Source organism: Leguminivora glycinivorella, chromosome 21, assembly GCF_023078275.1.
Source record: "Leguminivora glycinivorella isolate SPB_JAAS2020 chromosome 21, LegGlyc_1.1, whole genome shotgun sequence".
In the NCBI taxonomy this organism is placed as follows: Eukaryota; Metazoa; Arthropoda; class Insecta; order Lepidoptera; family Tortricidae; genus Leguminivora; species Leguminivora glycinivorella.
In genome coordinates, this window is record NC_062991.1 from 6815111 (window position 1) to 6829163 (window position 14053).

General features: G+C 35.6%; 1 protein-coding gene across 1 annotated transcript in view; it reads right to left on the minus strand.

The window, feature by feature from the left end:
- Positions 1–14053, minus strand: part of LOC125237320 (twitchin) — a 183753-nt gene that overhangs the window by 161443 nt on the left and 8257 nt on the right. The window contains 7 exon segments of the mRNA XM_048144310.1: positions 27–230; positions 311–446; positions 1410–1551; positions 5480–5642; positions 6001–6022; positions 8597–8736; positions 11212–11446. Coding sequence (XP_048000267.1) covers positions 27–230; positions 311–446; positions 1410–1551; positions 5480–5642; positions 6001–6022; positions 8597–8736; positions 11212–11381 — 977 coding nt within the window. The 5' untranslated portion in view covers positions 11382–11446.

Below are 14053 nucleotides of genomic sequence, written 5' to 3' on the forward strand. Positions count from 1 at the left end.
AAAACAAAAAGTTTTTAAAGTCTTACTTCGGTTTATCTCCAGTCTCAAAGTTGAGATTTATTTTTGCTACGCCTTCACCATGTTTGTTTTTCGCCAATGCCCGGTATTCTCCTTTGTCCGTATTTTCTACGCCTATAATTTCTAATCGCGCTATATGATATAATGTTTGGTCCTCTTCTAATGTTATTTTATGTCGACTACTTTCTTTTATTAGTTTTTTGCCATGGTACCTGTATCAGAGGTATTAGTTAGTGTTAAAATCTTTCTCTGTTTTAGAGTTGTATTTATTATTGTATGAGTTGGTTCTTACCATGCGACGGTTGGTTTCGGTTTGCCAACACATCTGCATTCGAATGTGATTTTTGTACCATCCTCCGATTGCCTGATGACGGGTCTTTCCGTGAACGTCGGTTTGATATAGTCCTCAGGAACGGGCGCTTCGTCGCCTATGTTGTTAATCATTGCATTAATAAGTCCTTGTTATTAGAATCTTCACTTGTTTGTTATATTTAATCACTGTTCATATTTAAGATGTTTTCTTTAAGTTCGTGTTCTTGTCATATACTTTGCTACTACCTCATTCGCATACTGAATATGTTTATAAAGATACATACATAAAAATATAATTTGGAAGAATTATGTTTGTTTCACTATATTGATCGATCAGTACGCATGACAGTTGCACCAGTTATTTCATTACTGAGTTAAAATTGTGCAGTTGCTGAAGCAAAGTATTTGCAAACTACTTCTAACTACTGCGTTATACTGTTAGTAGTTTATCTATATATTACCAAGGAAAATATTGTTAATAAAGCAGAGAAGCAGAATGAATATTAAAATGATAAATAAATAAATAAAATATATCGAGGAGAGATTTGTGATGATGGTTAGGTGTTTGTGTGTGATAAATAAATAGATTTGCCTAAAGTATATTAAATAGATATAGAACAGTGTATAGTGTATTGGTTAAAGATGAAACTAAAACCGAAAACGAAATTAAGAAAACATCTTAAATCAATAATATAAAAAGAACATTGTTAAATTTAACTAATGCCGTAATTTTGTGTAGGTATTATGTGTATTGACGAATTGATATAATGAATTGATGTACATGATGCCGCCAAATCTACACGTATGACTTAGTCTACAACATAATTATTAGAACCACACGACAGCATTGTTAAACTATAAGCGGAAGTAAAATTGTATGACATTTTTAAACATCAACAGATACCACAGGTAACCTAAATGTTTGTAAAAAAATTGCTTCATAAAGTGTAGTGTCTCAAAAAATTTGGAATATTTGACGAAAATAAAAAGGTTCTTAATAAAACTGATTCAGTCAATTGTAAATTTGACTGTGCTGTAATCAATGAAGATGATGATGGAGTAAACAACATTGTACTCACTGTCGAAGTTCAGGCTGATCGTGGCGTTGCTTTCGCCGAGTTCGTTCTTGGCGGTCACCTTGTATTTGCCCGCGTCTTCCACGGTCACGTTTGCGATTTCCAGCGAGGCATAGTATGACTTGCCGTCTTTGCTTACTGTTAGCTGAAAAGCGAATAAAAAAACATAATTAAGCATCGTGAATACAGAAAAACATTCAAAATACTAGTTTCCTGCCATAGTTTTTTCAATCTAAGGTATTAGGTAACCATTAGGTTTCGAATGATTTGCATTTGCAAAATTGTGATAATGTCTAACGCTGACATGATAAATTTCCAGGTATTGCACGTATAGTCTGGTCCTTTTTTAATCTTTATTACCTATCATATCTATTATTGCCTACTAAATAAATGCATGTGGTAAAATTATAAATGTATAAAATATATTTTTTCCACCAAAACAAAAATAAAGTATTGTACTGACAAGAATATAGTTACATCAGTAATTTGTTTACAAGAACTCAATCTATTTATAGAGATAGTTGTCATTTAGGGCCAGTTGCATCAACCACATTTGGATGCTGATAAGCAACAATGTGTCAACCCACACGCCAACCATTTTGAGAAAATGGCGTCTAAAGATTTTTTCTCATTTTTTTGTGTTTCTCTTAAAAAAAAATGTTTTTATATATATTGTTTTGTTTTTCAGCTATAATACGTTCAGTAGTAGTGATTATTGTAGCTTAATTTCAAAACAAACTTCAATTTGACGAAATAATGCCCTTTTCTTTTATTGCGAATTGTTCGACGACGTCAAACTTTTTCAAGACTGTGTTATGATACTTAACCCACTTTTGCTAATTGTTTAAAAATATCTATGAGTCTTAAATAAACATGTTAAAGCACATAAATTGTTGTTGTAAAACCTCTCTACCTGTGCATATTTTTAACTTTATAAGTGTTAAGTAACATATCAGCAATTCTCGAAAAGTTTGTACAAAAATTAAGGAAAAAGTTAAATTTGTTTTTATTAATTCCTATTTTGTTACCAAGATTTTGTTAATTAATTGAGATTTTATTAAGTTTTATTTCGTCATTAAGGTTCTCTAGAATCTATATTTTCTTAATTATAACAATTAACCTGTATATATCTTACGAAAGTAGACTTATCTTACTAAATGTTGGTAACAAAAAAGGATCAATTAAAATTTGCTGACGTGGCTATGAATGAATGAATGAATGAATGAATGAATTTATTTGTCAATAGTGGGTTTACAAAAATGGTCTTAAAACTATTTACAATATGTAACTTCTACAGATCTCCACATTGTGCCTACAGACTGGCGTACAAATATCTTTTGCTAACCTAAGTAATCACATGCATACATTAAATATACCTACGTTACTATAATGATCTGTTAAGAAACTCGCCAACACTATAGAAACATTTCTCACACAACCAAGCTTTCATCATTTTCTTAAATGCTGTAGTTCTTTGTTCTTTTATGTCATACGGTAATTTATTATAAATTGTACAAAGTTGACGGGAACTGCTGGTATCAGTCATGGTCACTTATGTTATTAGGTATGTAGGAATCAATACATTATTTATTAATCAAACCTTTTAATGATTTTTCTACTCCCGAACTGTTATTCGTCATTTACAGGATTGTGCGTATCGAAAAAACTCAAAACGCATTGTTTGGTTCTGTAATCATGGCAACGCATTGCATTAACGATACTCGTGTGTGCGCGGGAAGGCTTTGGGCAGCTGAGCTGACAGTGCAAACCCTTGCAATACAGGAAACAGTGTGAATTTCGCGAGAATTATTAAAAAAAAACTATTAAAACTAAATGCATGGTCGTTGTAAAAGTATTGTATGCAATGGTGTTTAACTGACTCCAAAATACTCGTGGAAAGTACGCCACTGATATTTCTTGACCTCCTTTAAACGCCTGTTGAATAAAATACTATAAATTAACTATTAGAGTAATGATCATTTCTAGACACATATTTAAATTATCTGTGCTTTTTCAACAAAAAATCGTTATAAAAACCAAATAATCATCTTTAAAAAAAATAAACTACTTATCTAAAATATACAACAAAATATTTTTTTACGCTAAGAAATAGACTAAGTCATTTAAATTATGAATAACTCATGACTTGTACAAGAACAAAACATAAAATATCTTTAACAAAATAATAAACTACCATTCAGTAAGTATTCAAAAATCAAACAATATTTTTATGCATACATTAACACGTCTTAATGTAATTAGTAATTATAAAAAAATAGTAGCTTATATTAGATTTTTATATAAAAACATACTTGTAAAAAATGTTTGCAAATTATAATAACGAATATGTATATTCATGACTTAAAATGTTCAATTTCGTACTGAATTTACCATTCATGTGCAAAAATATACTAATGGACTAAGTCATAACTTATTCAAACATAAATTAATATGAACAGTTATATTTTACAATATAGTGTCATGGTACTTACACCAAAAACGAACAATTTATGACCCGAATATAATTTAACAATAATGACTTATGTTTTATAACACGGGTCGTAGCATAAAACAACGAATAAAATATCATTTTGCAATAATCATTCAAGTCTCATAGTGGGTAACTATGTCATTTTTTGCGTTTTGCAAGAATGAGTCAAGTGTAAAAAAATCGTTGAGTCAACCCTCTTAACACATTATTGTAATTTAAATATGTCTTCTGCCAATTACTATAATAAGTTAAGGTTCTTGACACATTAATGCAAAACAGGCAACACACGATAAAGGATTTGTGTTAACCTATTTTTTTACTTTTGGGATAGTGAAAATTTTCAAAATGAAAAGGTCATTTTTGCAAATAGAAGTTTAAAAATCCAGCTATAACATGGCATTAAAATCTCATGTTTTTAGTTTTTGTGGGTTGACACATTATTGCTTATCAGCATCCATTTGACAGACACATCATCGTCACGCAGCAGACGTCTATGGAACTTCCCATACAATACAATTTTACGAACGCTTTAACGATGACAGACGGTTTGATGTAACCGGCCCTTATTCTATAAACCTATAATTATCTGCCTTTTCTTACAAAGGATGTTTGTTACCTAAAACAAATCTATTGAGATATTGTGCAACTACGTGGTTTGTTGTTCTTTTATTTAGACATAGACATCATTTATTGGTAATAACGTATTACAGGTCACATTATTTTGGTATTTGTACCATGTTCCATTATTTTCCTAAACTTTGCAGAACGCCTTAGCATTTACATTGGCTAATATGCATTGTATTTTGTTTCTGCCGAAATAAAACACGAACATCACTAGCATGAGTCACGCGTTTATTTTGAACCCATCAAAAGTGTCACATTTCCGAGACTGACAAATGTTACTATCATTTTAAAATCTTAAATAGATTGTAACTGACTGATTGAGGTGTAAAAGGTCACCGTGCGATGCTGTCGCCACCTGGCCGGTGTCGTAGCCAACTAGATCGGGGTCAAGGCCATCTTTGAGCTCTTTTAAAACTGGGTCATCATCGGTCATTATTTTTACATCTCAATCTTCACTGTCGTCAGTGTCATGCACTTTTATAATGACATTTATTTTGATCGCGCTGCCACGTGCCATTGATTGGTCATTGTAATTAAGATTACAATGTTAATCAAAGCCAAAATTATGGCTAAATATGTTGAAATAACCATTCCATGATTATGAGTTAATGATATTTAGCGAATACCATGGTTTAATTTAGTATTAAAATGTTGCTCGGAGCTCTTATAATAAATATCACTTCGGTCTTGCAAATCTGTCAAATCACTTTTTTCAAAGATTGCTTGACTTGATCTAAAATTTTAAACATTTATAGTGCACTTAATAGAGGGTTGGGAGACATAAACTGAAATTTTAGGAAGGAAAAGAGAACTTTTACCATATCAGTTTGTGGTAGAAGGGGTGTTACGGATGATGTGAGAGGACTAAACCGCAGTCAATGGAGAAATATGATTCGAGCCCTACACCCCAATTGACAACAGGATTTACAGAAAGAGATAGGAAGTGATGTATCTGCACCTTATGCCTCGCGCCAGGCTTGACCTCAGCCGTGTTGTGGAACCAGGCGACCGTGGGCACGGGCTCCGCCTCGATGCGGCACTCGAAGATGAGCCGCTTGCCGTCATCCTCCTGACGGATGGCGGGCTTGCGCGCGAACGTTGGCGCTCTACCGTCCACTTGTCTGCAATTACATTTTTGGAAGTTAGTCAATGTTACTGTATGAAGAAATTGAGTTTGGGTTTGGGGATTAATTTTATTGTTGTATTTAGTCCATCAGTAGCGGACCCCAGGCTCTTGTGAGCCATGGCGAATACTGGGGTAACGCAAGGAGGATGACTTTTGATCAATTAGTTGAATTTTTCGTAACAACAAAATCATTCAAGATCTTTCTGTTCCTCTAAAATATGAGAATGTAAAAAAATGTTCGTATAGTTCAATTTATGCACTTTATAAGGATAGATACTTGAATCGAAATTTTGGATTTGGATAAAGAAATCTCCTAAAGCTACAAATAACAAAGATATCATTTTAATACTTACTTTTGTTTGTCTTCGTCAGCGGCTGAAAAAGAAAGATAAATTATGAGAAATAGAAGAAATCAAAAAGTTACTTCAGAATATGATATATTAAATTTTTGAATCAGAGAAGATTTTGAAACAGATGATTGAATATCAAGTAGTTAATGAGGCGGTAACTTTAATAAGTGGTTTATAATATGTATTTCAGGAAAAAGCAAATTAAACTATATCATGTACTGAATTAATTAAAATAATGTTTTCCAAATTCCAATGTGTTGTCTTTGAAAATCATTATAAATAGGTATTACACAAATTCAGTAGTATTTCGATTCGTATTTTCGTATCCAGTTTTAAATTCACCTACACTCGATTCAATGCAAGAATCCGCATCCAGTTTCAATATTTTCCGTAGAAACAAATCGGTGGCAAATAAAAATAGTCGGAGAGCTCGTTGGACGCCTCGTGTTTATAATTTGATCAACATGCAGACGTAAACATTGGATCATCGGGCAATGATAGTCCGGGAATAAACCGACTAAAGTATGTAAACGTGAACATTTGAACAACAGCTACTTGCTCTGGTGTACCACCTTGAGGTTTTTTATCTATGAAACATGTATGTGTATCAGTGGCGGCTGGTGAAAATTTCTGCTAGGCAACACTAAGCAAAAAGAAACCTACCTTAACAGGTAGGTTTTTTACTAGTAATCAATTTTAGGCAAGCGGGTGAGAATCGGCTTGTATGAACCAGCCGCTGCTGATGTGTATACTCCAATTTATCCTGCAGGAGGGTTAAAATGGTAGGTTTGGTGCAATAAGGAACCTTCTTCTTCATTGGCGTAGGTTACTTCAAATGGGATGGATGAGGCAAGGGACCTCACTGGCTTAACATCTATCGTAGACGATTTATGGTGTATAATAAAATAATCATCTGTTCTGATGGCTGAAATTAATATAGTCTACCGCATGACTGATGAGAAAAATAAGGGATCCTAACCGCTATAATTCTGCGGCCACAAAATGTACTCGTAGATGGTAATTGTACAATTTGTTACTCTAGTAAAAAAAGAGGTAATTCGTTCAATAAAAATGGACATAATAAAGGTATAACTGCTGCATGGAAGATGTACACTTTTTGTCCTACATTGCACAGGATTTGGACTTTTAGACAGCCATAGATTTAAGTACAAGGTTTTAAATAGGTCAAACTTTGATTATATATTTTATTCATTCGGAATTGAAGGTGAAATCATTCCGGATCTACACGAGAACATATTATTTCGCTGTCATAACCTGACTAATGATGTTATTTAACGCGAATATCCTCAAAAAACATGTATTAATTATTACACTTCTTGCCAAGGAACACAAACCTATTTTTACACCGAGAAAAATATAGATTACTCAGTCAGCATGCCAGTCCTAAAATTACTCAAACGTTGACGTCCAATAATGAGCATGACAGAAGTTAAATTCGTCATCGTGTTTACTATGTCTCGGGTCGACAGTGCATTGTCGTCACGTAATTTTAGTGTTGCGCCAGAGTTTCTATCTTTCCACATTAAACAGTCTTATGTACAGTCACCATCGAGTCACCATATACAGCGACTGGGGTGATCAGAAACATCTGAACACTCCCAAGTCCTGAGATCCTTTAAAAATACCAACATCAATTTTAATTTGAACTACAACGGGATACAAGAGCGTTCCAAATTCAACTCTGCAAAAATGAGTCATGGCCTCAGGGCGATATCAAGCTGTTTAGATATTTTTGAGCTCCTTGAGCGCTCCGATATGTCTGTTGCAGAAGTACAAATCTCGGTGAATATAAGCTCAGTGTCCGAGAGTTTTGCCGAACGGTGCGTGGGCAATCTATGCTGAATTTTTCGACATTTATTCTTGTTCGTGACTAATACTGTTATTTGCGAAGGTATTTTTATTGGCCCAGTGTTGGATTACGTGAACATTGTGGCGAATGTTTGGATTTGTTTGCGAAGCGTTTGCGTGGTGCAGTCGTTATTTTGAGTGGGAAAACCGCAGAAGTTTTTATTGTGTTGCTTGCTTTACTATCGGACACAATTATACATGGTTACCTAATTAATTTGAATCTGCTTAGTCTGTTTAAACTTTATCAACTTATTTATGTTCGTCATTGCTGTCATGTGTTCTAGATTTAACTATATGTCTTTCTTGATTAAAGTAATCAATGGCATCTAGCATCAACGATGTGTTGATCAGTGTGTTGGCTTTAAATAGGTCAAGTCAATGGCGGCTAAAAGATTAAAGAGAGCTCTGAAATAATTTACGGAAGTTTTGTAACGGGAATTTTGTCAATACTACGCATATTGAGTCTTTTTAAGTTGAGATTTTAAGAGATGGTGTGTGGTACGTAATACAGCTTGAATAAAAAGAGTAGAAATTTAAAAATTAGAACAACACTGTAGTATGTCGTCTCTTTCAAGTCAATTACCATAAGAAAACGGGACGACACTATAATGTTGCCACTTTTAGCAATTTTTTCGCTCGCGTCGCTCTCGACCACGTCGTCCAACTCGAGCACCACCAAGAACTTGTTCTCCTCGACGCTCTGGAGAGGGGAGGGAGGGGGGATACTCACGGCTGAAGTTAAGATTGATGGAGGCGGCCACCTCGCCCATCTTGTTCTTAGCCTTGACCTTGTACAGCCCCGCGTCGCTCTCGATCACGTCGTCCAACTCGAGCACCACCAAGAACTTGTTCTTCTCGATGCTCTGGATCCTGGGGACCAAACACGACAGTTTTTAGTGAAATGGCCACTATAACAACTTATGTTAATCACACGTTTCCATAGTTTTACATTTGATAGTTTATAACATAGAGCTTAGTTCACTTTAGATTTCAACAACTATAGATCCTCCTGCACCTTGACGAGTACTGCCAATGCATGTATCCTATGCCACGACAAAGGGCAGCAAATCAGTTTTCATTTCAGTCACATATTGGTTTCCGATCGCTCCAGAAACACTGGTGATCCATGATGGATAAAAACATAAGTACTTACAAATAATGTATGTTTTGTATGATTAGTATTTTAAAATAAAAAACGCGGCAAACGCGTGATTATGACTAACAAACTAAATGGTTTAGAGATCTTTAGAAAGATCTCTAAACCATTCAGTTCTATAGATAGTTATTTTTAAAATCGGGACTTAATCGCGTATGACTACATGTACCTACATACTTTATATCCATTACCTCTTTCAAGCACAATCTTAAACAGCATCTACTTGAATCTCAACTAAATGATTAACACTAAGTGGCCACATTTGCATTTATTTACATTGACATTTATAAATAATATGTTCTGTTAGTAGGTTAACACACACACACATTTTCTCTAACATAGTTTCTGTATAAGTGATCATACGTTCTGTTTAGTTATAAGACCTAGTTATTAATTTTCTGGGTGCCCTGAAAACCAGTGCCGCGTCTATAAGACACGGTATTCGCTGAGTGGCATCCTATTTGGTGTACTAGTTATTAAGTATTATGTACTTGTTTTTATTATGTATCTGTATGCCAAATAAATATTTTCTATTCTATTCTATTCTATTCTATTCTATTCTATATTATTTTAAAAATAATTATGTGTAATAATCGTGAAAGTTTAAATCAGTGTTCTGTAGATACAGTAGCTGCACATGTAGTTGCTTGAAAACTTTCAGAGATGCCAAAACGGAATGTAAAGTTTGCAACTTATGAAGTACGTACATAGAAATTCCTATAGAATGACATAACTCTCATCCCTGTCAGTGTTGGGTCTAGACTCCATAAAAGTTGCCCATAGTCCTTTTCAATCTACTTTCTTTAGAATTTTCTTCCTTTACAACGACTTAGTCCTTTCTTAATCAGAATATTAACTGTTCTCCGATAGAGATAAATCCAGCCCAGTTCAATGAACGAGACGACTCTGAGCCAATAATTCCTAAGCGATCTCATCTGAACCCTTTACTTCAAAAATGTCACATGTGCCAATAATATGCAGAGCAATCGTGACATTGTTCTGCTAACAGTTACATCAAAGGCTGACGCTTGATTCATGGCTGACAAAACAGTTGGTTCTAGGTTTGTGACCGCTATTATTTAAAGTAGTTTATTCGGAGCAGACGGGTTTGTCGTCTGCAGAATTATTTATATTTGGAAGCTAGGGCAGTTTAGTGATGAATTTTGATAAGCCGCGCTGATAAGAATTTACTTAATTTTTTTTTTTTTTTTGGTTGTTTCTTCAGTTCTTTGGCTGCTTTCCGAGCCTAAGAATTAAGAGTGTTTTAGGATTTTTTTGCCCATTAAACTTTTTTCTTATCAGTACTTATTAGAAAGTACACTGAATTTATCTTTGTTCTAACATTCTCCATGCCAATTTATCATTGCTCATAAATATTGATAAGGAAAGCGAGAAGAATAATTTTGTTTACCATTCCATGTCATGTTGCTGTGTGTCATACTTTGATGACGTTCGTACTTTTATTAACGAAAAGTATTAGTATATTTGGTTCTGAGCAAGCTCGGATCTACAGAGAAGTTTGTAAGACTTATAAGATACATGATGACATAGAGTGCTGCGTTGCTGTAGATAAAGAAGAATCGGGCTTGTTCCCCGGCTCACGCGGAGTATTATTAGTTTGTATCAAGGTCCTTATTTTTTCCTAATCGGCTCTGAAATCCATCCTGAGGGATTCAGACTGTGGCTAATTTGTATCTACTGTCTTACTTTGTTGCCATCGTCCTTCTGACTTGGCTGAAGCTTCTGCATTAACCTCGAGGAGTCAGGAGGAGCTAGCTAAGAAAGATGAGAGTACTCACTTAAATTTAGTTCTAGTATCCTCCTTGAGCAGTTCATCGCTGCGGTACCAGCAGATGTCCTGTTTCGGCGCGGCAGCTGGCACTCAAAGACGAGTCGCTGCTGCGGCTTTTGCGTGAAGCTACGCACTTTGTCTGATCTCATGTAGGAGTCAGTGGGATATCAGGAAAGAGAGATGGTGGATGTTTTTTCATCGTCCTGCTTTCACCTTTTTTGTCTATCTTGAGATCTACCCTGAAGAATCAAGTCTGTCGCTAGTTTGCCCCAGCGTCCTGGGTGTATTAGGCAAACGTGTCCAGCTGGCTAACATTGTTGTCATACGGTCGTTGCTGAAGCTTCGGTACCTATATAAGTCGAGGACTCAGAAGATAAGGAAATAGAAGACTACTCACTTAAATTTAGTTCTAGTATCCTCCTTGAGCAGTTCATCGCTGCGGTACCAGCAGATGTCCGGTTTCGGCGCGGCCAGCAGCTGGCACTCGAAGACGAGTTTGTTGCCATCGTCCTCCTGTCGCAGCTGCGGCTTTTGCGTGAAGCTCGGCGCTAAGTCGTCCGTCCCCATGTTCGCTAAGTTGGCATCCCGGGGGCGGACGGTCCGCGGATAAGTGAAGAGGCTGGCTCTTCAACCTGTTGAAGAGGAATTTATATTAGTATGTATGTATGTATGTATAAACTCTTTATTGTACAAAACACAAAACACAAATATGACACAGGATAAACAGTACAAAGGCGAACTTATCCCTTTAAGGGATTAGTCTCATTGATCTTGACGAGAAACGTCAGTTACGTAAATCTCGACCAAAACCCTCCTATAATTTTATTCCTACAATGGATCTGGACAACTTTACTACCTGCGACAGAGTTTTTAAAACCAAGTTTGGATTTGCGTAGTTAGCTAGGGTCGCGTTGCCGGTCACGGCATGGATAGCTACGTATAATATTAGTATTGGCGTTCTCTAGAAGTGAAAAGGCGGAAGGTACGGATGGAGAGAAAAATAAAAAGTTGTTTCAGGTTGTCAAAGACTAAAAGGTACAATAAGTACATAAGCTAATAGCATATTCAAAAGACAAAATGAGGCCTTATTCTCTTATCAAGCTGATGACCGAAATTACAATTGACGTGATTTTTTTTAATGATATTAATGAAAAACACGATGTGTGGTAGATAAGGTTAAATTGAGGCGTGTTACAATTTTATGTTAATGTAGTAAAGTAACCAATGTGATTTCTGGGTTGCAATTATTTTATCAAAACTGACACGTGAAATAAACTTTATGTAGGTGTCTAGTGAAATAAAGCGGCTATTAAACACTGCTCTCAGCAAAATATAGGCCTTCATAGCCGGCACTTTATTATAATAGATTTATAAAACTATCTGTAAAATTACTAATTACTTTTAACCTAATTAACCCCCGACCCAACAACGACATGTTTACATTCGATCTGTTTGTCTGTCTGTGTGTGTGTCTGTCTGTCTGTTGCATCGTAGCTTTCAAACGGATGAACCGATTTGGATTTATTTTTTGTTTGAAAGCTGAAATTAGTCGAGAGTGTTCCAAGCCATGTTTGATAAAACTTGGTCCACTATGTTGGGGATTTTTTTCAAAATTTAAATTTACATGTATCGTGGTCATTAAGAAAATAATAATTGTTTGTCTGCTCATGCTCTAACGAGTTTGAATTACGAGCCAAGCGAGCTTCAGTAAACGCTTACTAAATTATTGTCGAAGGTTTAGCCATAAACCCTATTTGACAAGTCGTTAAACATAATTTACGACTGTTGAATGTTTGGTTAGCCATTATATCATTCATTCATTCCATTCGGTGCCACGTGCAACCCTAGTAAACAAAATTAGGTCAATAGCTACGGTTTCACGGTATTAAAAGACATGATTAAGGTTCCGATAATTTTTTGCATAAATATATTTTCAATAACACCTCCACGCCTCTAACATCAATAATATGATGGGTTAAGCAGCGTCCATTAGATTGCGGCACTTCCGCAAGTGGCTAGTGAGCCCAATGCGAGAGCGGCAGCCGCGACCGCAAAGTTGGCAGGAGAATGTGGCCGTGTCCAGTGACAGAGGTTGGTTAGCGCGCTGGTGTCTTAATTCTCGCCTAGAGTGAAGAAGGTCAAACCATGCTTGGTCGTGTGCAACCACTCCTTCACCCAGGGTCTTCCTCCAGTGATCGCGGTCCTCAGCCTCCATTTCCTAATCGATAGGATTGTTTTACAGGAGCCAAGGTTGTTTATGTTTAACCGCATGTGAATAACCGAGCAAGCGAAAGATTCTTAAGCGTTGAGAGGGTTTCAAAAGCACGAAGGTTAAACAAATTTTGCCACCGAATGACATACAAAAATGTTCACCACACCAACACTATGAAAGTATGTAACTGTAAAACATCAAACTAAACCAAATCCATCAATTTATTATAAATACTTATGATTCAAGAAAATCATTTAATGATCATTTCTCCCAGCCAGTTTAGGACATCAATGACGTCATAAAATTTGTATGAAATTACTGTGCACTCTTGTGGATAAAACGTAACTTTCTCATTTGTTTATGAAGAATCAAGAGAGCTTTTATCACTTTTATCAGTCAATGTGATGATTATCGCAGAGTAACACTTAGATTAAACAAATAATTAAAACAGAAATTGTATACAGAATACTATCGCAAGTTTAAAAAAATATTTTGATTAAAAGAAACAACGATTTTGTACGCATTTACATATTTATTTATTGCACAAAAGAGACTCTTTATAACATTGTGTGACTCTGTTGTCGCTCTGGGGTAATTTCAACTAATCGAAATATTTTACATGTAATTACACTTTTAACTTCCATATTTGTCCACTGAACAAGCTTGCCACATGTGTGTAGAAAAAATTGTATTTGCTAGTCGATATGCCCCCCTGTACCTTTTCTCCGACGCCAAACGAAAGCGATATATGCGCGATAAGATCATTTACATACTTGTGAGCGATTGTGCCATTCGCTATGCATACATGTTCTTTGAAACCTTTGAAACCCGACCGCTGGTAAGCGTCTCGCTGAGTTGTTATCACACAGTATGCTCGGTAGAATTTAGCGCGCTTAGCAATAAACAGTTACTTCTAAAATAAACCTACTTACGCCGTGGCTTGCGTGGGCGACGGTCGCGCGATGGTCGCGCGACGGCGATGCGACGCATACGAAATCAAACCTTATCGATATGGAAGTATGAGACG